At 36.7% G+C, this 22228-nt stretch overlaps 1 protein-coding gene across 4 annotated transcripts in view; it reads left to right on the top strand.

Moving 5' to 3' along the window:
- LOC143230253 (pikachurin-like) overlaps window positions 1–22228 on the top strand; it is a 225131-nt gene that overhangs the window by 87611 nt on the left and 115292 nt on the right. For all 4 annotated transcript variants that reach the window (XM_076463502.1, XM_076463482.1, XM_076463492.1 and 1 more), the window contains 2 exons: window positions 8215–8676; window positions 12172–12373. In XM_076463502.1, the coding sequence (XP_076319617.1) occupies window positions 8215–8676; window positions 12172–12373 (664 nt within the window). The remainder of the gene's footprint in view (window positions 1–8214; window positions 8677–12171; window positions 12374–22228) is intronic.

The raw sequence follows: 22228 nt of genomic DNA, 5'->3' as shown, positions 1-22228 counted from the left end.
AACCGAAACCAATAAACTTTATCAGGAAACAAAATGAAGTATTGAATAATTGACCATCAACATTATTTTTATTTCACGAAAAGGTTTAACAGGAAGTTAATTAAATAGTTGTGGTCAAACAGAAAATTTTTTAAAACTCTTTTTCAATTCACTTTGTTATCAACCAAAAAGTCCCCCACTGAGACAATGGTAAGTTTTAGGATTTACAACCCTAAAATCAGGGGTTAGATTCCTCTCGATGGGCATAGCAGATAGCCCGTTGTGGCTTTACTATAATAAAAACACACACACACACACTCATCGACCATAAAAGTCAGTAGGGTAGCTTTGGATTAATTCGTAACACAAAAATATTAGCTCACCAGAGGGTGGTAGATACAGATATGCCTCATTAATAACAGTTACCGTTTTTTCTAGTACGCCAGTTCAAGGATAGCACGTCTAGCACGACCAATGAGAAAAATGAACAACGTTACTGACGTGGCGCATCCTCCTTAGCACTGGGCAGCTTCTGCGTTTAGAATGTATACGATTCTGTACCAAACATCAGTACGTATACACAACATGATACACAATACATCTTTGGCACTTAAAATAGCCTTTATGTTTCAAATGCGCCTGATTAAATACTAAGGTTTCCACATTACGAAGTTATAATATTAAAATCCAAGGTCCGTTTCTCCCATGATGGGCAAAGAAGATCTCCCAATGTAGTTTTACTCCTAAAACAAACAGGAAGCTTCTAAATTTATACATTGCGGGATCCTAAACATATTTGTACTGCTCTGAACAGCTTTCATTTTTGTATTGTTGAACCCAGTATATCTTTCATAGTTTTTTTAAATTTCGCACAAAGCTACACGAGGGCTATCTGCTCTACCCGTCCCTAATTTAACAGTGTAAGACAAGAGGGAAGGCAGCTAGTCATCAACACCCGCCGCCAACTCTTGGACTATTCTTTTACCAACGAAGATGGGATTGACTGTTACATTATAACGCTCCCACGGCTGAAAGGACGAACATGTTTTGACATAACGGGGATTCGAGCTCGCAACCCTCAGATTACGAGTTGGGCGCCTTAATCACCTGGCTATGCCAGGGCCACATTTTCCGTAGAATGTTTATACACTTAGAATGTACTACATCTAATACATTCTACACAGCACTGTACACTATCTTAGGAAGACGTAGAAGAGAATAAGGCAGTGTAATACCCTTCCAAGATACGTTGAACACTTTTTGACAGAAAATTTTGATAAAAAGGTAACATTTGGGATTATTCTGGATAATTGACGGAATATGGTTTTGTTTTGTTTTTATCAACACTAAACTTTAGTTATTTAGTTATGTATTTGTTTTATTCAGAAAAATACTATTCATGAAATCACCTGCAGTTTTCACTGAGAAACCTGATAATATATTACTGTTTTCACTGTGTAACTTGATAATAGATAACTGTCTTCACTGTCTAACCTGATAATATATTACTGTTTTCACTGTGTAACTTAATAATAGATAACTGTCTTCACTGTCTGACCTGATAATATATTACTGTTTTCACTGTGTAACATGCTAACGTATTACAGTTTTCACTATGTAACTTGATAATAGATAACTGTCTTCACTGTCTAACCTGATAATAGATAACTGTCTTCACTGTCTAACATGCTAACGTATTACAGTTTTCACTGCGTAACATACTAACATATTACAGTTTTCACCATGCAGGACGTTCTACTCTATTCACGTTAAGGTTTACTGAAATACTCTTAACATAGAGAGCTTCAAAAATGCATTAAAATACTCCAGATGTAATAAAACTTAATTTCAACTATTATCTTTCCACTCATCCAATCATTCACATCTGCACCGTTAATACACCCCGTATTTTTGTTCTCATCCAGTGAATACATTAAAAATAGACTTATAAACTGTGTAGAAATGTTTGCTACTATAAAAGTAAAATGTTCAGGTACTTCGCTGCCATTTTGTTAAACAGGATACTCCGGTTATAACGCAAGTAAACTGATAATTAGGGCACTAATTTCTAATTACATTTTTTGTGAGATATTAAATGTTTCGGTTTTTAGACTGGCTTGACTTGTTTTCTCTTTATTATTTCTTCTGGAGAATAAAGAATCAATATGTTCAACTTTGTTTTAAACGTAAGATTTACGAGACCACTAATTTTTTATAGTATTCAGAGCGCTAATGAGTAGAAAGAAAAAAATATATAATTAGAAAGTCGTTTCCTTGAGCTAGCGTTTAATGGCTGTCCTATTAGCCGTGTCTCAGAAACAGCGTTCAGCCATGTCTTCGTTTAATCAATCAAGAAAAGTGGTAGGTTGTATGTTGGAGTTCTTCCACGAAGTTGAACTTGCATACATTTGTATAAATATATCATATAGTGAGTGAGCTTTGAATTTCGAGTTACAATCGAAGTTAGGCCAGTCACGTGGTGTTCGCTTCAAGGTGCACATGCACGCTGAGGTAAGTGGGCAATCGATGAGGCGCGCAGTGCATTGTGGGATCGAATTTTTCTCTAAGTCGATCCTAACCCAATTTATTTCAACCGTCTGCCCCCCAAGTTGGCAAATGAATGGAAAATGTTTAGACTGCGAAAATAGATTAGAATGAAATAAAAATGTGTATACTTAGCAGCTTGAATAACATTAAAAGTTTTTAATGTAAGTAAAACCGAAAACGTAATTAATAATAGTAATTAATCATTATAGATTAATTAATTATGTAGGATAAAAAGCACGACTGCTGCTTATATACTCTATTTACATCAGAAGTCCCACTTGGATGTCTCGCATAACAGACGTAGAATGTAGACGTTTAGTCGTAAAATAATATCTAATTTTGCAGTAATTTTTACCTAAACAGAAAGCGTGAAACAAAACACTCAAGACGATAGTTTCTTTTATTACTTTTTTCAGAATTTTCCAGCAAAGCTACTTAAAGTGCTATTTACGCAGAATCTACCATACTTTTGGGGTAACCGGGTCACCTTATAGCGCATCCACAGTCCTAGGATGCGGGCCCGGCATCGCCAAGCGCGTTAAGGCGTTCGACTCGTAATCCGAGGGTCGCGGGTTCGAATCCCGGTCGCATCAAACATGCTCGTCCTTTCAGCCGTGGGGGCGTTATAATGTGACGGTCAATCCCGCTATTCGTTTTTAAAAGAGTAGCAAAAGAGTTGGCGGTAGGTGGTGATAACTAGCTGCCTTTCCTCTAGTCTTACACTGCTAAATTAGGGACGGCTAGCGCAGATAGCTCTCGCGTAGCTTTGCGCGAAATTCAAAACAAACCTAGGATGCGAAACATAATTTGTGACAACGCAGAAAGAAACCGTGAACTCTCGAGTTCATGGTCCGAGCATATTGACCACTTGACCACGTCCGTCTAATTGATAGTTTTATTCTAGACTTACCAAGTCGCATTTTCAACATTCACAGAATTGGGAACGCCCATTTGATGGTACAAAGGTAATTCTGAGGGCTTATAATGCTAAAAATCGTGTTTCGATACCCGAAGTTGGCGGAGCACAGATCACCCATAGAGTAGTGTTGCGCTTAACAACAAACAAACTGCTACAAACTTATTAACATTTCACGTCATCTGATGCGCTGAAACTTTCCTGATTAAATTGGAAACAGATAACTAAAACTTAAGATGATATGGAGACGTTAACACTCATTTTATGAGTGTTTTTAAACAAATATTGTGAAACTGAACTATTAGCAACGTAAAACAATCCTACAGATACACGAACATACGAATATAACAAGTACCAAGATAACTCCCTCTCTGAACTAATTAATGCGGCACAAAATATGTAAAGGTTTGGTCGGATCAGTTGAGAAACTTAGTAAAAATAGTTTATTTTTATTTTTAACATAGTATGATTAATGAACTTATAAAAGGAAAGGGAGCTATAAATGAAACTTATGAAGACTAAAACAAGAATACTGAAAAATACACCCAACCTAATATCAACATGCAAGTAGATTCGTCGAACCAAGTACAAAAACTCGATTACAAAATGCAGACACAGTCTGGTGTCTAGCCAGGCAAAAAAACACTTAGCCCCATGTGTTCTAACTTATGGGTTTGACAAGGAAATTCATTTCATGTTTATTACAGGATCAAACTTGCGTATACAAACAATTTACCTCATTTTTGTCGTAACTCAAATATACACTAGATGCCGCCTAAAAATTAAATAAAATCTTAAAAAGAGGAGTTACTAAATAAATTTTATACCCAGGGAACCGTTAAAGTATGTCCTGACGGCGCTCAACTCGCAATTTAAGGGTTGCGAGCTCAGATACCCGTCCAACCGAGACATGATCGCCCTTTCAACCGTGGGGGCGTTATAAAGTGACGGTAAGTTCCACTTTTCATTGGTAAAAGAGTAGGCCAAGAAATTTCTGTGGGTGTTCACCAGCTGCCTTTATTCTGTCTGTCACTACTAAATTAGGGACGGTTAGCGTAGATAACACTCATGTGGCTTTGCGCGAAATTCAAACCACACTAAAATCACGTTTTTATTGAAACAGCTTACCTGGTTTTATTTATGAGAAACGTTGAACCTTAGTAAATAACTGAATTAGATTTAGGAGCTAGATGTATGTAAATAGTTTAAGTGGGGAAAATGGGATTGATCTTTACTTATAACGCTCTCACGGCTGAAAGTGCGGGTAGGTTCGTGAGACGAAAATTCGAACCCACGACCCTCAGATCGCGAATTGGGGTCCCTAACCACCTGGCCATACCAGGCGGATGATTTTAGTTGAGTCTTTCCAAGCTACTTAACTGTGCGACACTAATATCACAGCGTTTAATAAGTTGTTACAGCGTTTCTGTGTTCTTTTAATTCAGGTCAACTATAAAATATACAATAGTGCTTTTGTCACAGTGTTTTCGGACACCTTTTCCCCTTAAAGTGTCGATTAGTTTACATAAAAGAAGCTTCTTTGTTGTCTCATAAGAAGATGAGATTAGAACAAGCATAACAGCAAATACTTTAGTTAGTACTGAGTCATAGTCATGAGCTTTCTTAATAAGACCATTATTGGGATTACGTCCGAAAATTTGATAGCTAGCGATTCAGTGCATTCTTATGATTGTAAATCTGATTGTTCTGGGTAAGGGAGTCTGAAATTAAAAATATTTCCAGTCAGTTTTTACGCAGGAATGTTTACACAATTTGATTTTCGTTTTCTATTAAAAACAAAATAAATACACGTGTATTTATGACGAAAATACAGAGATAATGAACCAGGTTTAAGGTACTATCAAGATATAGTGATGTATACGAATGTTTTAAATTAGTTATTAGAAGCTATTACAATGTCGTAAACTATGCTTATTTTAATTTAGATGTTCGAATATATAATTGGGGTCTAGATGGAGTTTTAAAGTGTCACATTATGAGAGTGGCTTGAGGTTTGAAATTATTTTAAGCTTAGAGAAAGATTTCAGTAATATAAAAACGTAAATTAAACTACAGTTCATCATTAATTTTGCCAGTCTGTTTCAATGAGTTAGGGAAATTGTTAATCCGGTCGTCAAAACTTTAGTTTTGTGAATATTAATTATTGTTTTAACAAAGTACTGGAGATGTGAGAAACTGCCTTATGTACCAAAGACGATGACAATCAGGTGGTGTTTAGCGTTTATTTTTGAAACTGACTATATTTAGTTGGAGTAACTTGTAAAACTTGTATTATTAGAAATAAAACGCTTACGTTATCACTAAATTTTAAGAGCTCCTTGTTCTTCCTTTTACCAAATAATCCAAAAGAACCCGCCCAACAATAGAAGCTGCTACAACAATGGTCCTATTTGTTATCTCTGCTCTTTAAATACTGTAGAACTCAGTTAAGAACTTATCAAAAGAGGTCTTACGTTGATCACTGTAAAACCCCTTCTCGAGTGAATTAACTTCCAGTAGTTATTGTTTAATGGTTCGTCCATTTAAAAATGATTTTAATGTATGTTAAACGTCTACTGAGTAGCCTCTTGTATGTGAGTGACTGTCACAAAGGAATTTGATCTTAAAACTAGTTTCTAAGTCACTGAAACTTTGTTTAAAACGAAAGTGTGACTACAAACGAACTTTGTTTTGAATATTTTCACGTATATTTCACAACATGAAGCGCCATCCATTTTCTGCGTTCTGTATACAACACAAATATCTAATAGTTATGGATAAAATTAAAATGTGTTAGAATGACTGAACATCACTACAATTAAGCTGTAAAGAGCTATCATTCTATTATTGTGTCCTCAGTTTCAAGGACCGTCGTCTATGGATCTTCATTATTGTGTCCTCAGTTTCAAGGACCGTTGTCTATGGATCTTCATTATTGTGTCATCAGTTTCAAGGACCGTTGTCTACGGATCTTCATTATTGTGTCCTCAGTTTCAAGGACCGTCGTCTATGGATCTTCATTATTGTGTCCTCAGTTTCAAGAACCGTTGTCTATGGATCTTCATTATTGTGTCATCAGTTTCAAGGACCGTTGTCTACGGATCTTCATTATTGTGTCATCAGTTTCAAGGACCGTTGTCTACGGATCTTCATTATTGTGTCCTCAGTTTCAAGGACCGTTGTCTACGGATCTTTATTATTGTGTCCTCAGTTTCAAAGACCGTCGTCTAGGATCTTCATTATTGTGTCCTCAGTTTCAAGGACCGTCGTCTATGGATCTTCATTATTGTGTCCTCAGTTTCAAGGACCGTCGTCTATGGATCTTCATTATTGTGTCCTCAATTTCAAGGACCGTCGTCTATGGATCTTCATTATTGTGTCCTCAGTTTCAAGGACCGTCGTCTATGGATCTTCATTATTGTGTCCTTAATTTCAAGGACCGTCGTCTATGGATCTTCATTATTGTGTTCTCAATTTCAAGGACCGTCGTCTATGGATCTTCATTATTGTGTCCTCAGTTTCAAGGACCGTCGTCTATGGATCTTCATTATTGTGTCCTCAGTTTCAAGGACCGTCGTCTATGAATCTTCATTGTCATCAATTCACCTCTGTCCTTTCCATCTTTCGTAATCGAATTTTTCATCTTTAATCCATTTTCTAATGCCATCGGCCCAACTGAATCTTTCTCTACCTCTAAATTATCTTCCTTCGATTTTACCCATCAGGATGTCTGCCATTCTTCGAGATCGAATGATGTGCCCAAAGTAAAAGAGATATAAATATCAGAAATACATATTAAGTTACACACGAAATCTTGCGGTTTTATTTTCCGTATGTAACGACCATGGTTGGCTCGTCTTTGTAAAACATTTTTTAGTTTACTAGTTTTCGGAATATTTTCCTTGATTTCACATTCCTCGCGATTCTCATCGATTACTTTGTAATATTGTGTAAGTTTCTCACTCAACATGTTTTCATTAACGTTTCTTGTTTATCATTAGTACTCTATCTCATGTTTGATATATTTCTATTATCAGTAAAATATGTCATTAATTTTTTTTACCAAAAACCACCTTACTAATTCCCAAATTTCGGCGATATTTTAATAATTTATTCGCCCATCATCACACCAATCACGACTGGTCATTCTGTGTAACAGCTCATGATGTTTTATTTTAATTTTAAATTTAATAATTATCTCGCATAATCTCGTTTTCATAGTTTATTTTTGCGATACCTCCACATTGAAGCACAAATGCCTTAAGAATTTCCTGAATAATTTAAACTGTTCGTATATAGAGCATCATTATTTTTCGACTAAGATTAAGAAATTTCCACAATGTCCTCCCCATCTACAATCATTTCCAGTATTCAGAGCTCTTCCGTGTTGCAAGACTTATTTTTTATGAATAATAAATATAGAAATGCTGTAACGGAACATTATTTGCTTTCGACGTAGATATAGGCTTAAATGCACATGTAAATCGAACTTAATAAAAAATACTACAGTGATTTCGGGTTTATTTACAAACACAGTTTTAAGGAATACACTTTCTCCTTCTTAGTGATATTTTACTAATATTTTAAAAATAAATTAACGGAAACGTGAGTTATATTTTTTCCAATGTTATTCTTTAAAACATTTTTTTTTTTTACCTCCGGTACTGTATATTCTAAATGACGAATTTTCCGATTGTTGTAATGGATAAGTTTGTTCTTCTGAAAATAGATTTTAGTTTATAAAAGTTAAGAAAATATTGGTTTTATTTCAGAAAATGTTGAAAAAGAACCAAATCAAGAGAATGTTCCCAAAGAGCAACAGTTTGATAACATGACCGTAAGTGTTGCAAGCAGTACTGAAGGAACTTTAAGTAACATCCCTGAATCATTGTCTCTCATCCAAAAAGATTACGATAAAAGCCAAGAAGTCGAAATAGAGTTTACCTCCAACTTTGTGGACGGTGCTGACATTGGAGTAAAATACCATGGGATTCAAAAGCCTAAACTGGATGCTGATAAGTCGAAATCAACCTCTCGAGCGCCCGTTGATTTTGAAGTGGATCAACAATTTCAACCAATGAATACCATAACGATTACCACGCCATCTACTCCTCGATACAATAAATGCCAATATTTAGAATGTAAATTTGGTGGTGCCTGTATTCCTGATCCGTCGACAGAGGGCATAAAATGCAGTTGTCCGTTAGGAAGAGGAGGGCTCTTTTGTGAGAAAGGTAAACTTACTGAAACAATTTGAGGACGTTAAAAAAACGCAGTATAAAATACGTCTTTTAAAAACGACTTTAAAGTTTAAGATTTCTCTAAGATTAAAATAATACTATACTTATATTTAATGAAAAGACAAATCACACAACCAAGCAGATAAATAATTGCAACTTAAACAAACTTAGCTAACTTATTTTCGCTTGTGAATCTACAATGTTTTAGGTACAATACGACTGGTAATAAATGATCAGCAGGATATAATTACACAAGAATAGCATCAGTAATTCAGTTAATCAGTGACTGAGTTATTTTACGTATTTTAATGTGTTAGATAGTTAGTACTCTCAGTTTTCACAGGCCCTTTGTGCCATAAATGACGTAGTATGGATGACATAAAACTAAAGGGTAATATAAGGGTAAACAAACTAGTAATTTTTAATCACGAGTATGACACAGGAATTCAGCTTTGATCAACATTGAGGGAACACGTGAAATGCATGTGTAATATACATAAGCCGTATCAACACGCGCACATACGTCATACCCGGGTAATGCCTGCTATTCGTTGCCTTGACACAACAGTAATTTTTAAAACTTACAAACTCCCACTTCTAACGCTCTTCAGTTTTCTTGTAAGGCGGGAATGTTTAAAATTAAAATAATCCTGCTGAAGCATTTCATTCGTTAAACGGGTTCGATTGAATATGAACACTGACGAATCCCGGTATCTCAGCTGAAAATTTCTTTGTTTGTTTTGACTTTCGCGCAAAGCTACACGAGGGCTATCTGCGCCAGTTGTTCCTAATTTAGCAGTGGAAGACTAGAGGGAAGACAGCTAGTCATCATCACCCCCGCCAACTCTTGGGTTACTCTTTTACCTGACGAATAGTGGGACTGACCGTCACATTACAATGCCCCCACACTGAAAAGGGAGAACATGTTTGGTGTGACCGGGATTCGAACCCGCGACCCTCAGATTATGAGTCGAGTGCCCTAACCACCTGGTCATGCCGGGCCGTAGCTCAACGGGAAAGTTTGAAGACATACAACACTAAATATCGAGTTTCGATACCCTCTGTGGGAAGAGTACAACTCATTGTGTAGCTATTTTGATCAATAACAACAAAAAAACCCGTAACTCGTTCGTTCACTTTAATATGTTGTGTATCAACGAACAACAGATTTCTATCCAGAAAAATTGTCTGAAAGATTTTCCTGAGAACTGATTTCGTTTTAGAGCCACGAACATTGCACTTTTGTACTCTTATACCTACGTAGTCCATTTAACAAACCACCAGTAAAATGTAGAACGTTAGTGAATAACGTATAATTTAAACATAAGGTGTCTCTATTTTTGTTAAACGAATTAATGTTTTCTACTAACACCACATTCCTCTAAGAGAACAACTATCCGTTTTATAAAAGAAATGTTTGCAACGGTGGTTGCGTAGGAAAACTTCACGCTATACAAGCCTTACGCTCGAAATTGAGAATTTTTCCTTACATAAAATGTTAGTTTACAGATTCTCGCACTTACAAAAAAAATGGGGGTGTCGTGTGAATAGAACGTCATTATTAACTGCAAGGGTAATGTATTATCTCGAGAAAATACTTTCTGTTTGTTATATAAAGCATGTAGTTTTATCTAGGAACACAACAAAAACGATTAGAGAGAATTTGAATGTGAAGCGTTAACTTCAGTTGATTTTTTTTATTTTGAGAATGTTGGAACCACAAATATTATTTGTTCGTAAAGAATATTCGCGCAAAGCTGCACTAGGAGTCTCTGATAGACCAGAAGGAAGATAGCTAGATGCCTACTGAACAGCATCCCTTCGTCAAGTCAACTCTTCGACTACTTTAATAAAAAAAAATGAGATATGTGTGTGTGTGTGTAGCAAAGCTACATCAGGTTATCTGCTGTGTCCACCGAGGGGAATCGAACCCCTGATTTTAGCGTTATAAATCCGAAGACTTGCCGCTGTCCCAGCGAGGGGCAAATTGGATATGACTGCCACTCTACTAACTCACCCACTCCCAAAAATGTAGGGGCATTTATTTTTTCGGCCCGGCATGGCCAAGAGTGTTAAGGCGTGCGACTCGTAATCTGAGGGTCGCAGGTTCGCATCCCCTTCGCGCCAAACATGCTCGCTTTTTCATCTGTGGAAGCGTTATAATGTTACGGTCAATCCCACTATTCATTGGTAAAAGAGTAGCCCAAGAGTTGGCTGTGGGTGGTGATGACTAGCTATCTTTCCTCCAACTTTACACTGCTAAATTAGGGACGGCTAGCGCAGATAGCCCTCGTGTAGCTTTGCTCGAAATTCAAACAAACAACTCTGTTTTATCAGCATTTGTAATATGAATGTGTTGTAATATGAATGTGTTTATATATTTAAAGAAAACGGCCTAAGAACACATGGTTTGGCACTTTTATGAATGTGTTTGTGTACGTATGTATATACATAATGTAATAATGACATAAATGTATATGTAGGAAAATATGATGTATGTATGAAATCATAAAAATTACAAATGCATATGATTTCTCCTATACTAATTACAATCTATCATTCGGTTTGAGGAACGAGTGAAATTTGTCAAACAAAATAATAGTTTTCAGTCAAAATAAATGAAAACCAAAACTGCTGTAGTCATTTCTGTTCACATGCTAGGACATGCATGTTTTACTACTCTTTTTCTGAATTTAAAATGGCATTTTTTTCCTGAACATTACACAATTTTCGAACAGTTCTACAAAATTCCATTTATCAAATCTAATTGCTTTAATTCGAGAGCCACGTGATATTTCCCAGATAATTTTAAAGATTTCAGTTTCCCCATTTTCAATCTATCAATAAAATGATGATACGGGTACTCATTTTCTTAGCGGTATGAACATGAATAGAAAACTTTGATTGTCAAAACTGTATCACCTGTTTTATTATTGCTTTTAAAATAATCCGTATTTCACCTTTATTCACCACTTATGGAAGCAACTCCAGAAAATAAACATGCCAAGTGCAATAACGAACGATGGACTAAGCACTTGCAACGCAAGCACCTAGTGACCACGGCCAATGTATTCTTACTTTATCTCTCGCAAATTTTACAATGTGCTTGGCCAGAAAGAGACGCTAGGGTTTAGCTAGTGCGATTATAGGAGAAGTAAGCTGTATTTTAAACTCGGAAATAGCGATTTAAAAAATATCCCTATGTAGCACAGGGCTCTGGATCAATATCTTGATTACCCTCTTTTAAATCGGTCCCTGGCTATTACCTAGATTACTTCATTTTGTTCATGAGTAATAAAAATCAACTTATGTTCAGTTTGGCTCTTAATATATCGAAGAATTATTAATAAGTTACACTGAATCGTGTTTAGCTTAGCACAGTAAAACCACAATTTCCCGGAACTAACTCAAATGAAGCCTTGTATTATAAAAAAAACAACAACAATATTTCATTATACCTACATAATATTTATTTATTATTAACTCAAGCGGTTGAACTGAAATATCCGAAGTTCATCGGATCTTCCTATTTGGCTCTGCCTGTTTTACGTGACGCTCACAAGGTGGCGCATATTTCTCTCGAGTTTCGACCTGAATCTTACGATGGAATTCTTCTGTATAGCGGTAACCATGCTGATCTCCATGGAGACTTCATAGCCCTTACTCTGAGCAAAGGTTTTGTGGAATTCAGGTAAATGCTTATTTTCTGTTTTCAATTTTGCTTTCTAATCTAGTAACAAAAAAAATAACTGTTTTATTTTTATTTCCGCTGTACTATTCTTTTGACATTCGTTACATCTAACACTTTGAGTTCTGTTCTACTATATTTAAAACAAATAAAAACATCAAACAGTGATTAGAGTTGGTAATAAATAGTGTTTCACGCATAATATATTAGTAACGCTTCAGACATATTTTGCGTAATATGAAACAAATATATTTTGTTGAGAGAAGTGATCATTAAAAGTGAAATAATTTAAAATTACTTTAGAATATTATTATAAAGTCTTTAATTATTACTTTTAATTTAGCTTTCCCTAACAATACACACTTAACAATGTAAAACTTCCCGCGTTTTTTTTACTATAAAGCTTCACGTATATGAATGTATGTGTATATGTATTAAACGCCCTCTGTTATGTAACATTTAATGTGATTTTAAATTTATTAATAAAATAATTTTTGAAATAATATTTTATTCTTTGCACAATAATATACCAAAGTGGAAGTATTTCGAGAAAGAAGTTCTTTTAAAATATGATGTATTTCACTTATTAATAGGCTTGTTAACAGGTTATTATTTCTGTTTCTGACATAAGATTTGTGTAAATGTATTCTCAGACTTAAATTGTCTATTTCTCTCACACATATTTTCTTGCAACAAATGCAAAATAATAAATAAATAACATTACGCAAATTACAACTAAATCTAGAATTTATAAGAACGTATACAAAAAAGGAAGGAGGTAAGATTGAAACGGATTTACATTACAGTCCTGCTAATACACGCCAGTATTTACATTACAGTCCTGCTAATACACACCAGTATTTACATTACAGTCCTGCTAATACTCACCAGTATTTACATTACAGTCCTGCTAATACACACCAGTATGTACATTATAGTCCTGCTAATACACGCCAGTATTTACATTATAGTCCTGTTCATTCACATCAGTATTTACATTACAGTCCTGCTAATACACACCAGTATTTACATTATAGTCCTGTTCATTCACATCAGTATTTACATTACAGTCCTGCTAATACACACCAGTATTTACATTACAGTCCTGCTAATACTCACCAGTATTTACATTACAGTCCTGCTAATACACACCAGTATTTAGATTATAGTCCTGCTAATACACACCAGTATGTACATTATAGTCCTGCTAATACACACCAGTATTTACATTACAGTCCTGCTAATACTCACCAGTATTTACATTACAGTCCTGCTAATACACACCAGTATTTACATTACAGTCCTGCTAATACACACCAGTATTTACATTACAGTCCTGCTAATACTCACCAGTATTTACATTACAGTCCTGCTAATACACACCAGTATTTAGATTATAGTCCTGCTAATACACACCAGTATGTACATTATAGTCCTGCTAATACACACTAGTATTTACATTATAGTCCTGCTAATACACACCAGTGTTTACATTACAGTCCTGCTAATACTCACCAGTATTTACATTACAGTCCTGCTAATACACACCAGTATTTACATTATAGTCCTGCTAATACACACCAGGTGGCCAGGTGGTTAAAGCACTCAATTCGTAATCCGAGGGTCGCGCGTTCGAATCCCCGTCGCACCGAACTTGCTCATTCTTTTAGCCGTGGGGTCGTTATTATGTGAGGTCAATCCCACTATTTGTTGGTAAAAGAGTAGCCTAAGACTTGGCGGTAGGTGGTGATGACTAGCTGCCTTCTCTCTAATCTTGCACTGCTAAATTAGGGACGGCTAGAACAGACAGTCCTCGTATAGCTTTGCGCGAAATTTAAAAAAAACAAACAAGACACGAACACAACAGGTTACTTGTTCTTCATGTAACTTATGACACCAATAGTTCCTACATCACTAATATGCAGTACACCGATGGGCTCTGGCATTGTAAGAAAGACGTTGTAGACTCTGAATATGCGTTATTTCATATTGTAAAGTTTCTGGAATGCAACAGGATAAAATTTGACACTACGCTAGCCTTAAAAAGAAAGGTTTGGGCTCTGTTAATGTTGTTTTATAATTCATGAAGCCAAGAGTATGACTGGATTAGTTTCTTACTCAGAGGTCATTACCAATGTCTATATTATCTAACTTAAACAGCTAATAAATGGCGTGCTCGGGCTGTGAATCTGAGGTTTCACACTTCATGGGCCGTTAGCGTAAAAATTCGCTCCGACTGTGATTACACTATATATAGATCACTTTTCGATCGGGTGTGTTTTCTTATAGCAAAGCCACATGTACTGAGTAAGTTCCATTATACAAGACCCCTTTTTGTTTCCAGTAATGCTACTGAGTAAGTTCCACTATACAAGACCCCTTTTTGTGTCCAGTCATGCTACTGAGTAAGTTCCACTATACAAGACCCCGTTTTGTTTCCAGTCATGCTACTGAGTAAGTTCCACTATACGAGACCCCTTTTTGTTTCCAGTCATGCTACTGAGTAAGTTCTACTATACAAGACCCCTTTTTGTTTCCAGTCATGCTGCTGAGTAAGTTCTACTATACAAGACCCCTTTTTGTTTCCAGTCATGCTACTGAGTAAGTTCTACTATACAAGACCCCTTTTTGTGTCCAGTCATGCTACTGAGTAAGTTCCACTATACAAGACCCCTTTTTGTTTCCAGTCATGCTACTAAGTTCCACTATACAAGACCCCTTTTTGTTTCCAGTCATGCTACTGAGTAAGTTCCACTATACAAGACCCCTTTTTGTTTCCAGTCATGCTACTGAGTAAGTTCCACTATACAAGACCCCTTTTTGTTTCCAGTCATGGTACTGAGTAAGTTCCACTATACAAGACCCCTTTTTGTTTCCAGTCATGCTACTGAGTAAGTTCTACTATACAAGACCCCTTTTTGTTTCCAGTCATGCTACTGAGTAAGTTCTACTATACAAGACCCTTTTTTGTTTCCAGTCATGCTACTGAGTAAGTTCCACTATACAAGACCCCTTTTTGTTTCCAGTCATGGTACTGATTTGGTTACAATCTATATTAAACGTGTGATCTGAGTTAGGAAAACCCAAATGCACTACCTTTCATAGTGTACTTAAGAGTCATTTGTCAAACATTTCTCTAGTCCATTCAAGTCATTCTTTCAATGTCCTGGAATATTTCATGAAGCCCTCCTTTTTGGGTTGTTTCACTACGTTACTGCTTTCCTTTTCCTGTACAGCCATGTGTACTCGAACACCTGTTGTTTTCCACCAGTTAATGGACTAACGTCGTCTACGTACTGATGTCTGTGATTGTACAGCCTTTTCTCTACACGAAATCTGTCCAAGAGTGAGCGTTTCGTGGGATTGTGAGTCCGATAATCAATAATGAATACTTTACCGTTTCTCTTTCCATGGATTCCTGCAAAGTCTGCTTCAGTGTTTCTGATTCTAATTATGTAAATTGTTTTGTATTCGTTTCCATATCTCGTGTTTGGCCCTTTTACACGTAGGCCACAACTTTTTTATTTTGTTTGTCTTGAATTTCGTGCAAAACTATTCAAGGACTATCTGCGCTAGCCGTCCCTGATTCAACAGTGTAAGACCAGAAGGAAGGCAGCTAGTCATCATCACCCATCGTCAACTCTTGGGCTACTCTTTCACCAACGAATAGTCCTCTCCTGGTACAGCGGTACGTCTACGGATTTACAGCGCTAAAATCACGGGTTCGATTGTCCTCGGTGGACTCAGCAGATAGATGTGGCTTTTCTATAAGAAAACACACACACACATATATATACCAAGGAATAGTGGGATTGACCGTTACATTATAACGCCCCTACAGCTGAAAGAGCGAGCATGTTTGGTGCGACGGGGATGCGAACCCGCGACCCTCAGTTTACTAGTGGCACGCCTTAACCCACTTGGCCATGCCAGGCTGGTATGGGTATTAACACTTTTACTTATAAAGCAGAAAACAACGTTTCGACCTTTCTTGGTCATCTTCAGGTTTACAACTGACCGTTGATGTTGTGCTTTACTTCATTTATTTTAGATAAAACTCTCTCATATTCACATTTCAGTTTTTTATTGTAATGTTTGAATGACGTTAATTAATTATCGAAGTTTTAGCTTGTTTTGAATTTCGCGCAAAGCAACACGAGGGCTATCAGCGCTAGCCGTCCCTAATTTAGCAGTGTAAGACTAAAGGAAAGGCAGCTAGTCATCACCACCCACCGCCAACTCTTGGGCTACTCTTTTACTAACGAATAGTAGGATTGATCGTGACATTACAACGCCCCCACGGCTAAAAGGGGCGAGCATGTTTAGTGTCATGTGTCATGCCGGGCCTAATTATCGAAGTGTTCTTTGTTTTCTTAACCGTTTGTTTGTTTCGGAAAATTCACCAAAATGTTTATGTTCCTCGAGAAATTTGGGTTGGAGAGTGTTTGGTAGTTGTGATTGGATAAAAGAAGACATCGTCAGGATCTAATAAAAATCTTAGAGTAGATTTCAGTGAGTTTTTGTTTTAATATCTTCGGCGTAATTTGGCACAAGGAATCATTTATATTTGGTCTCATAGGATCCCGTATAACTTGTTTAGTAAAATGTTCGATTACTTGTTCGGCAAGTTTCTGGACTCACTTTCCATCAGGATTTAATGTAACAGCAAATAATTCTTACCCCGCTACACACTTTAAATAGAGAAAGATGCTACGTCAGCTTATTGTAGTGGTAGGCTAAAATATATGAGGACGCGTTTGTTGCTTTTTCCTTGTTACGGTTTGTCCATTAAGTTATCGAAGAATTTATGTCCTTTTGAGTTTCGATAGATTTCTGTAGAAAAATCGGTATGTGATAAAGGTGACACCGTTAATTAAAACCATCGATAATTTAAAAGTCGTTTAGAAACTGAGGGACTTTAAGGTGTTTTTAAGGAAACGTTTTTTAGGTAAATTTCAGCAAATATTGAAAAAATGTAGTAAATAATGTGACCGAAAAAGTTGGATGTTGGAGATTAGCAGAGCAAAGAAAGTTCCAAACATCATTAGAGCAGTTTGGGTTAATTAATTGAAAACGTCAACAAAACAGAATGACCTGGTATGATACTTAATGACGGTGTATTTGACTCGAGTCGTTTATACTAGGAAGTAATTAATCCTATCTGTCATATTACCATTTCTTCTTTGTTATCATTTGTTTGCTTGTTTTCGATATCGATGCAAAGGTATACGAAGACTGTCTCTAATTTTTAAATGGTAGACTAAAGTAGCTAGCAAGTCCATAGCACCCACCACTAATCCTTGGACTGCTCTAATTGAATAGTCACTATAATGCAGCCACAGCTTTAAGCTGAGGAACGACAGGCCTCAAACCACGAACTTTCGGATTCACAAATGATAAAACTAACCTATCTCAGTATTTTATTATTTGACTTATTGATTATTATGCTTCTGAATTATTCTTTCAAGATAAGTTAAATGACATGTAGTATTGTTGATAATTTTGAAAGTTGTAGGTAAAATAGATTAAAATGCAACTTTTTTGGACAGCTGTCCTTCTGTTGTACAAACATAAATTGCATCAAAGTGGAATCACGTGCAGATAGCTTATAACAAATCACAGTGCAATACCAACACAATGCTTTTGTACATGCGGCTATATTATTTCCAGAAGTAGTATTGTGAATGTTCTCATGTTACGCGAAACAGAAATGCAACATGAGAAGAAAACCGAGACGAAATCATAATTTTTAGCTTATGGCGATTAGTAATTCCGTGAGTCCCTGTATGCTTTGTTAGAGATATTGTCATTGGCACAGCACAGATACAAATGTTGTCCCCATAACAGTAAGGAATACATTAACATGATGTGGCTTATGAAACTGCCTTAAAGTCACTATTTTGAAGATACAACAAACAAAAGGCTGAAATAGGCATTAGTTTTCAAACAACGGAATGAACATTGTTTGTCTCTACAGACCAGTTGAACTCCACATTATTTGGTAACAATCAAAATAGGATGTTCGATGACAAACAGACTAACAATATCTTGGCTAACAAAAAAAGATATTGTGAAATCAATAGAAGCGAGAATCTGCAACTCAGCCAATGATGTTGGAAATCTACAACAAATGGATGGCACCCTGACTGTTGAGAGAGGTATAAACTACAACAAATGGATGGCACCAGGACTGCTGAGAGAGGTATAAACTACAACAAATGGATGACACCCTGACTGCTGAGAGAGGTATAAACAGATTCTTATCTATCATGTCATTTAGGAATAAGACATATTGAGAAGAACATTATTTTTCAGCAAGAAAGTCATCACAGTCTCTCCTGGAAATATGATAAAATGATACTCGGAAAGATAAGAAAAAGACCAATAGGAAACATCCATGGCATGTTCTATGGACACTAATCCTGTTACAACTCTATGGACTTATAGGGAAACTGCTACCGAAACATTTGACTGAATTATTGAAAGTAATACAGGACAAGCCCCTCCCCTAATAACACAGCAACATGTCTGCGAACTTACAACGTTAGAAACCGGGTTTCGCGATACCCGTGATTGGCCGAGCATAGACAGCCCATCGTGTGACTTTGTGATTAACTACACACAACCAAACAATACAGGACATTTTGAGTAATGTTTCACACTCTACAAATATAAGTTTATGATATTATAAAAAACAATACATAGTGCTGTGTTTGAATCAGTCGACCTCACACCCCCGTTTATCCGGTCAGCTGTGAGTCTAAGTAATCAGTGAGCGTAGAGAAGAGAGGGGTTTATTATTCTGGAATCAGACACAGTACTGGAATCAGACTAAGGCACAGTACATACCCCCATAACTCCTACATAATACACACCTTTCTATGTTCCTGTTTGATACAGAATGTTGTGATAACATCTTTACATACCAATATTTGCATTTCTAGTCTAAAAAATAAAATTCTTTACTGTATTTTTGGTCAAAGATAAATGTAAATTTTTGGACGACGACGACGAGTTTCACTATTTTTCACAGTGTCAGAGGTCAAAAGTTTCACTATTTTTCACAGTGTCAGAGGTCACAAGTTTCACTATTTTTCACAGTGTCAGAGGTCTCAAGTTTCACTATTTTTCACAGTGTCAGAGGTCTCAAGTTTCACTATTTTTCACAGTGTCAGAGGTCTCAAGTTTCACTATTTTTCACGGTGTCAGAGGTCTCAAGTTTCACTATTTTTCACAGTGTCAGAGGTCTCAAGTTTCACTATTTTTCACAGTGTCAGAGGTCTCAAGTTTCACTATTTTTCACAGTGTCAGAGGTCTCAAGTTTCACTATTTTTCACAGTGTCAGAGGTCTCAAAATAGTGAAAGTAAATTTGACTGAAGTCGTTTAGTCCTGAACTGTTCAGAAAACATTTTTTCTTAACCCCTTCCACTTTTTGATATCAGGAATTTTGAATGGGTTCACGAAGAAAACACACGCAGTTTAATACAAGTCAGAGAGATCATCCATATGTGTGTGTTGAGCAAGGTAATCGAGGAAGGCACATGAGTGGGTGTAACAACGGGTGGGAATCTATAGATTCACTACTCAGAATTTTGATGTGGGGAGAAAATGGGTGTACCTCGAGAAAAACCCAAGTTTCACTACCCGGACGCCGAATAGTCTATCCGAGTAGTATCTAAACCGTGTACCTGAAATGAGAACCATCTGAGGAAAAGGCATGACGCTGTTGTTTGTGTGCGCATAGGGTGACACCTGGCGGTACTGACACTCAAATCATGAAACAACAGCTTTCTACCATTTCCGTCAACACAACGGAGATAACTCATTTGGCTGAGAAAACAGAAATATATTTATTTAAAAATGGAGGAAGAGGTAGCAAAACTAACTGAATGTGTAAATTTTCCCTTTTAACAAATCTCTTGTTCACAAGACCAATGTTCCCCAGTGTCGCAGAGCTATATCTTCAGACTCAAACTACTGGAAACCGGTTTTGATACCAGTGGTGGTCAGAGCACAGATAGCCCATTATGTAGCTTTGTGCTTAATTTGAAACAAAGACAAGACCAAATAGACATGAAACTGTAAATGTTACAAATGACAAAGGAATGTGAAAACATTGTTTATTTGGTCGTGTGTGTGTGTGATCATTATAAAAGGATTAGTGTGACATTAAAAGGGAATCTCAATAGTCACCTAGTTTCTAATACCTACAAGACATAGCCACTATCGGTTTGTCCATGGTAGTGGCCTCGCTCACATTAACAGGTCCCAACTGGACAGTGGCAGGTGAGAGACGACCTCGTGCAATATTGGGTTCAAAGAGACTGCTTGTGTATGTGTTTCCTTATAGTAAAGCCACATCGGGCTATCTGCTGTGTCCAGCGATGGAATCGAACCCCTTATTATAGTGTTGTAAACCTGAAAACTTAGCGCTGTCCCAGCGGGGGACGGCCGCTTGGAAGAGGGAAACATGTGACCACAAGCCAAGTTGACGGCAATACGAGAGTCCATAATAGTGGATGTTTTGGAAACATAAAACAGAAGGAAATATTTGGGACTGAACCAAAATGGTTGAAATTAAGGGTTAACCGCTATATCGCGTTGACCAGTGTGTGGGTCTGGACTGTACTAGTAAATTCGTTTTTTCTTGCATGTATTGTACTGATGAGCAACCGATCGCTTAGTTGTAAATATCAAAGACTACTTTGTGTGTGGGTCACTTGTACGTATCCATAATTATTTCCAGTTTTATATACATAGACCTTGACGCTTTTATACCTATAAACATTTAGGTGGCCTGGCATGGCCAAGCGTGTTAAGGCGTTCGACTCGTAATCCGAAGATCGCGGGTTCGAATACCCGTTGCATCAAACATGCTCGCCCTTTCAGCCGTGGGAGTGTTATAATGTGACGGCCAATCCCAATATTCGTTGGTAAAAGAGTAGCCCAAGAGCTGGCGGTGGGTGGTGATGACTAGCTGCCTTCCCTCTGGTCTTACACTACTAAATTAGAGACGGCTAGCGCAGATAGCCCTCGAGTAGCTTTGCGCGAAATTCAAAACAAAACAAAACTGACCATTTAGGCCCAGTATTTCTCAGATTTCAGAATTAATGTATACTGAATGAAAACAGTTTCATGTTTAATGGCTCTCCAAGTGATTAAGGTTTTCATATTAAAACTGGAAATCTGAAGAAAAGCGGCTATTCTCTACGGGGCTGTTTTTCCTCTTCTCAGAGTTTGTTTTTCTTGTTTCCATGGTAACGAATACAGATTTTAATGTGATGTGACTTGTCATATATGCAATTTTATTTTGTCTTCATCGAACTTACCCTGAATAATCTACTGTTTTTAAAGTGTTTTAACAAAGGTTTATATGTAACGTTATTAATAATGTTTAATATAGAACAATTTAATACAGTTACGAGAAAAACATGTTACTATTCTTAAAACTATCCATATTTATACTTTTAAGATTTTCTTATACTAAATGGTCGGGTCCTGGCATGGCCAAGTAGTTGGGGCGCTCGACTCGCAATCTGAGGGGCGTGGGTTCGGATCTCTTACTCACCAAAGATGCTTTCCTTTTCAGCCGTGGGGGCGTTTTAAAGATACTGTCAATTCCATTGTTCGTTAATGAAAAAGTAACTCAAGAGTTGGCGGAGGGTGGTGATGAGTAGCTTTTGTCTTACTGCTAAATTAGGGACGACTGGTGCAGATAGTCTTCGTGTAGCTTTGCACCATATCCCAAGCAAACAGAACTATAACAACTGTTGGTTTGATTGATTACACTACACAACAAAGTTTCTGCTTCTTGAACTGATCACGAAAATCACATCCAAATTTGTCCATCACGTACC

This window comes from Tachypleus tridentatus, chromosome 1 (genome assembly GCF_004210375.1).
Source record: "Tachypleus tridentatus isolate NWPU-2018 chromosome 1, ASM421037v1, whole genome shotgun sequence".
In the NCBI taxonomy this organism is placed as follows: Eukaryota; Metazoa; Arthropoda; class Merostomata; order Xiphosura; family Limulidae; genus Tachypleus; species Tachypleus tridentatus.
This window is presented reverse-complemented; position numbering and strand designations above follow the sequence as displayed.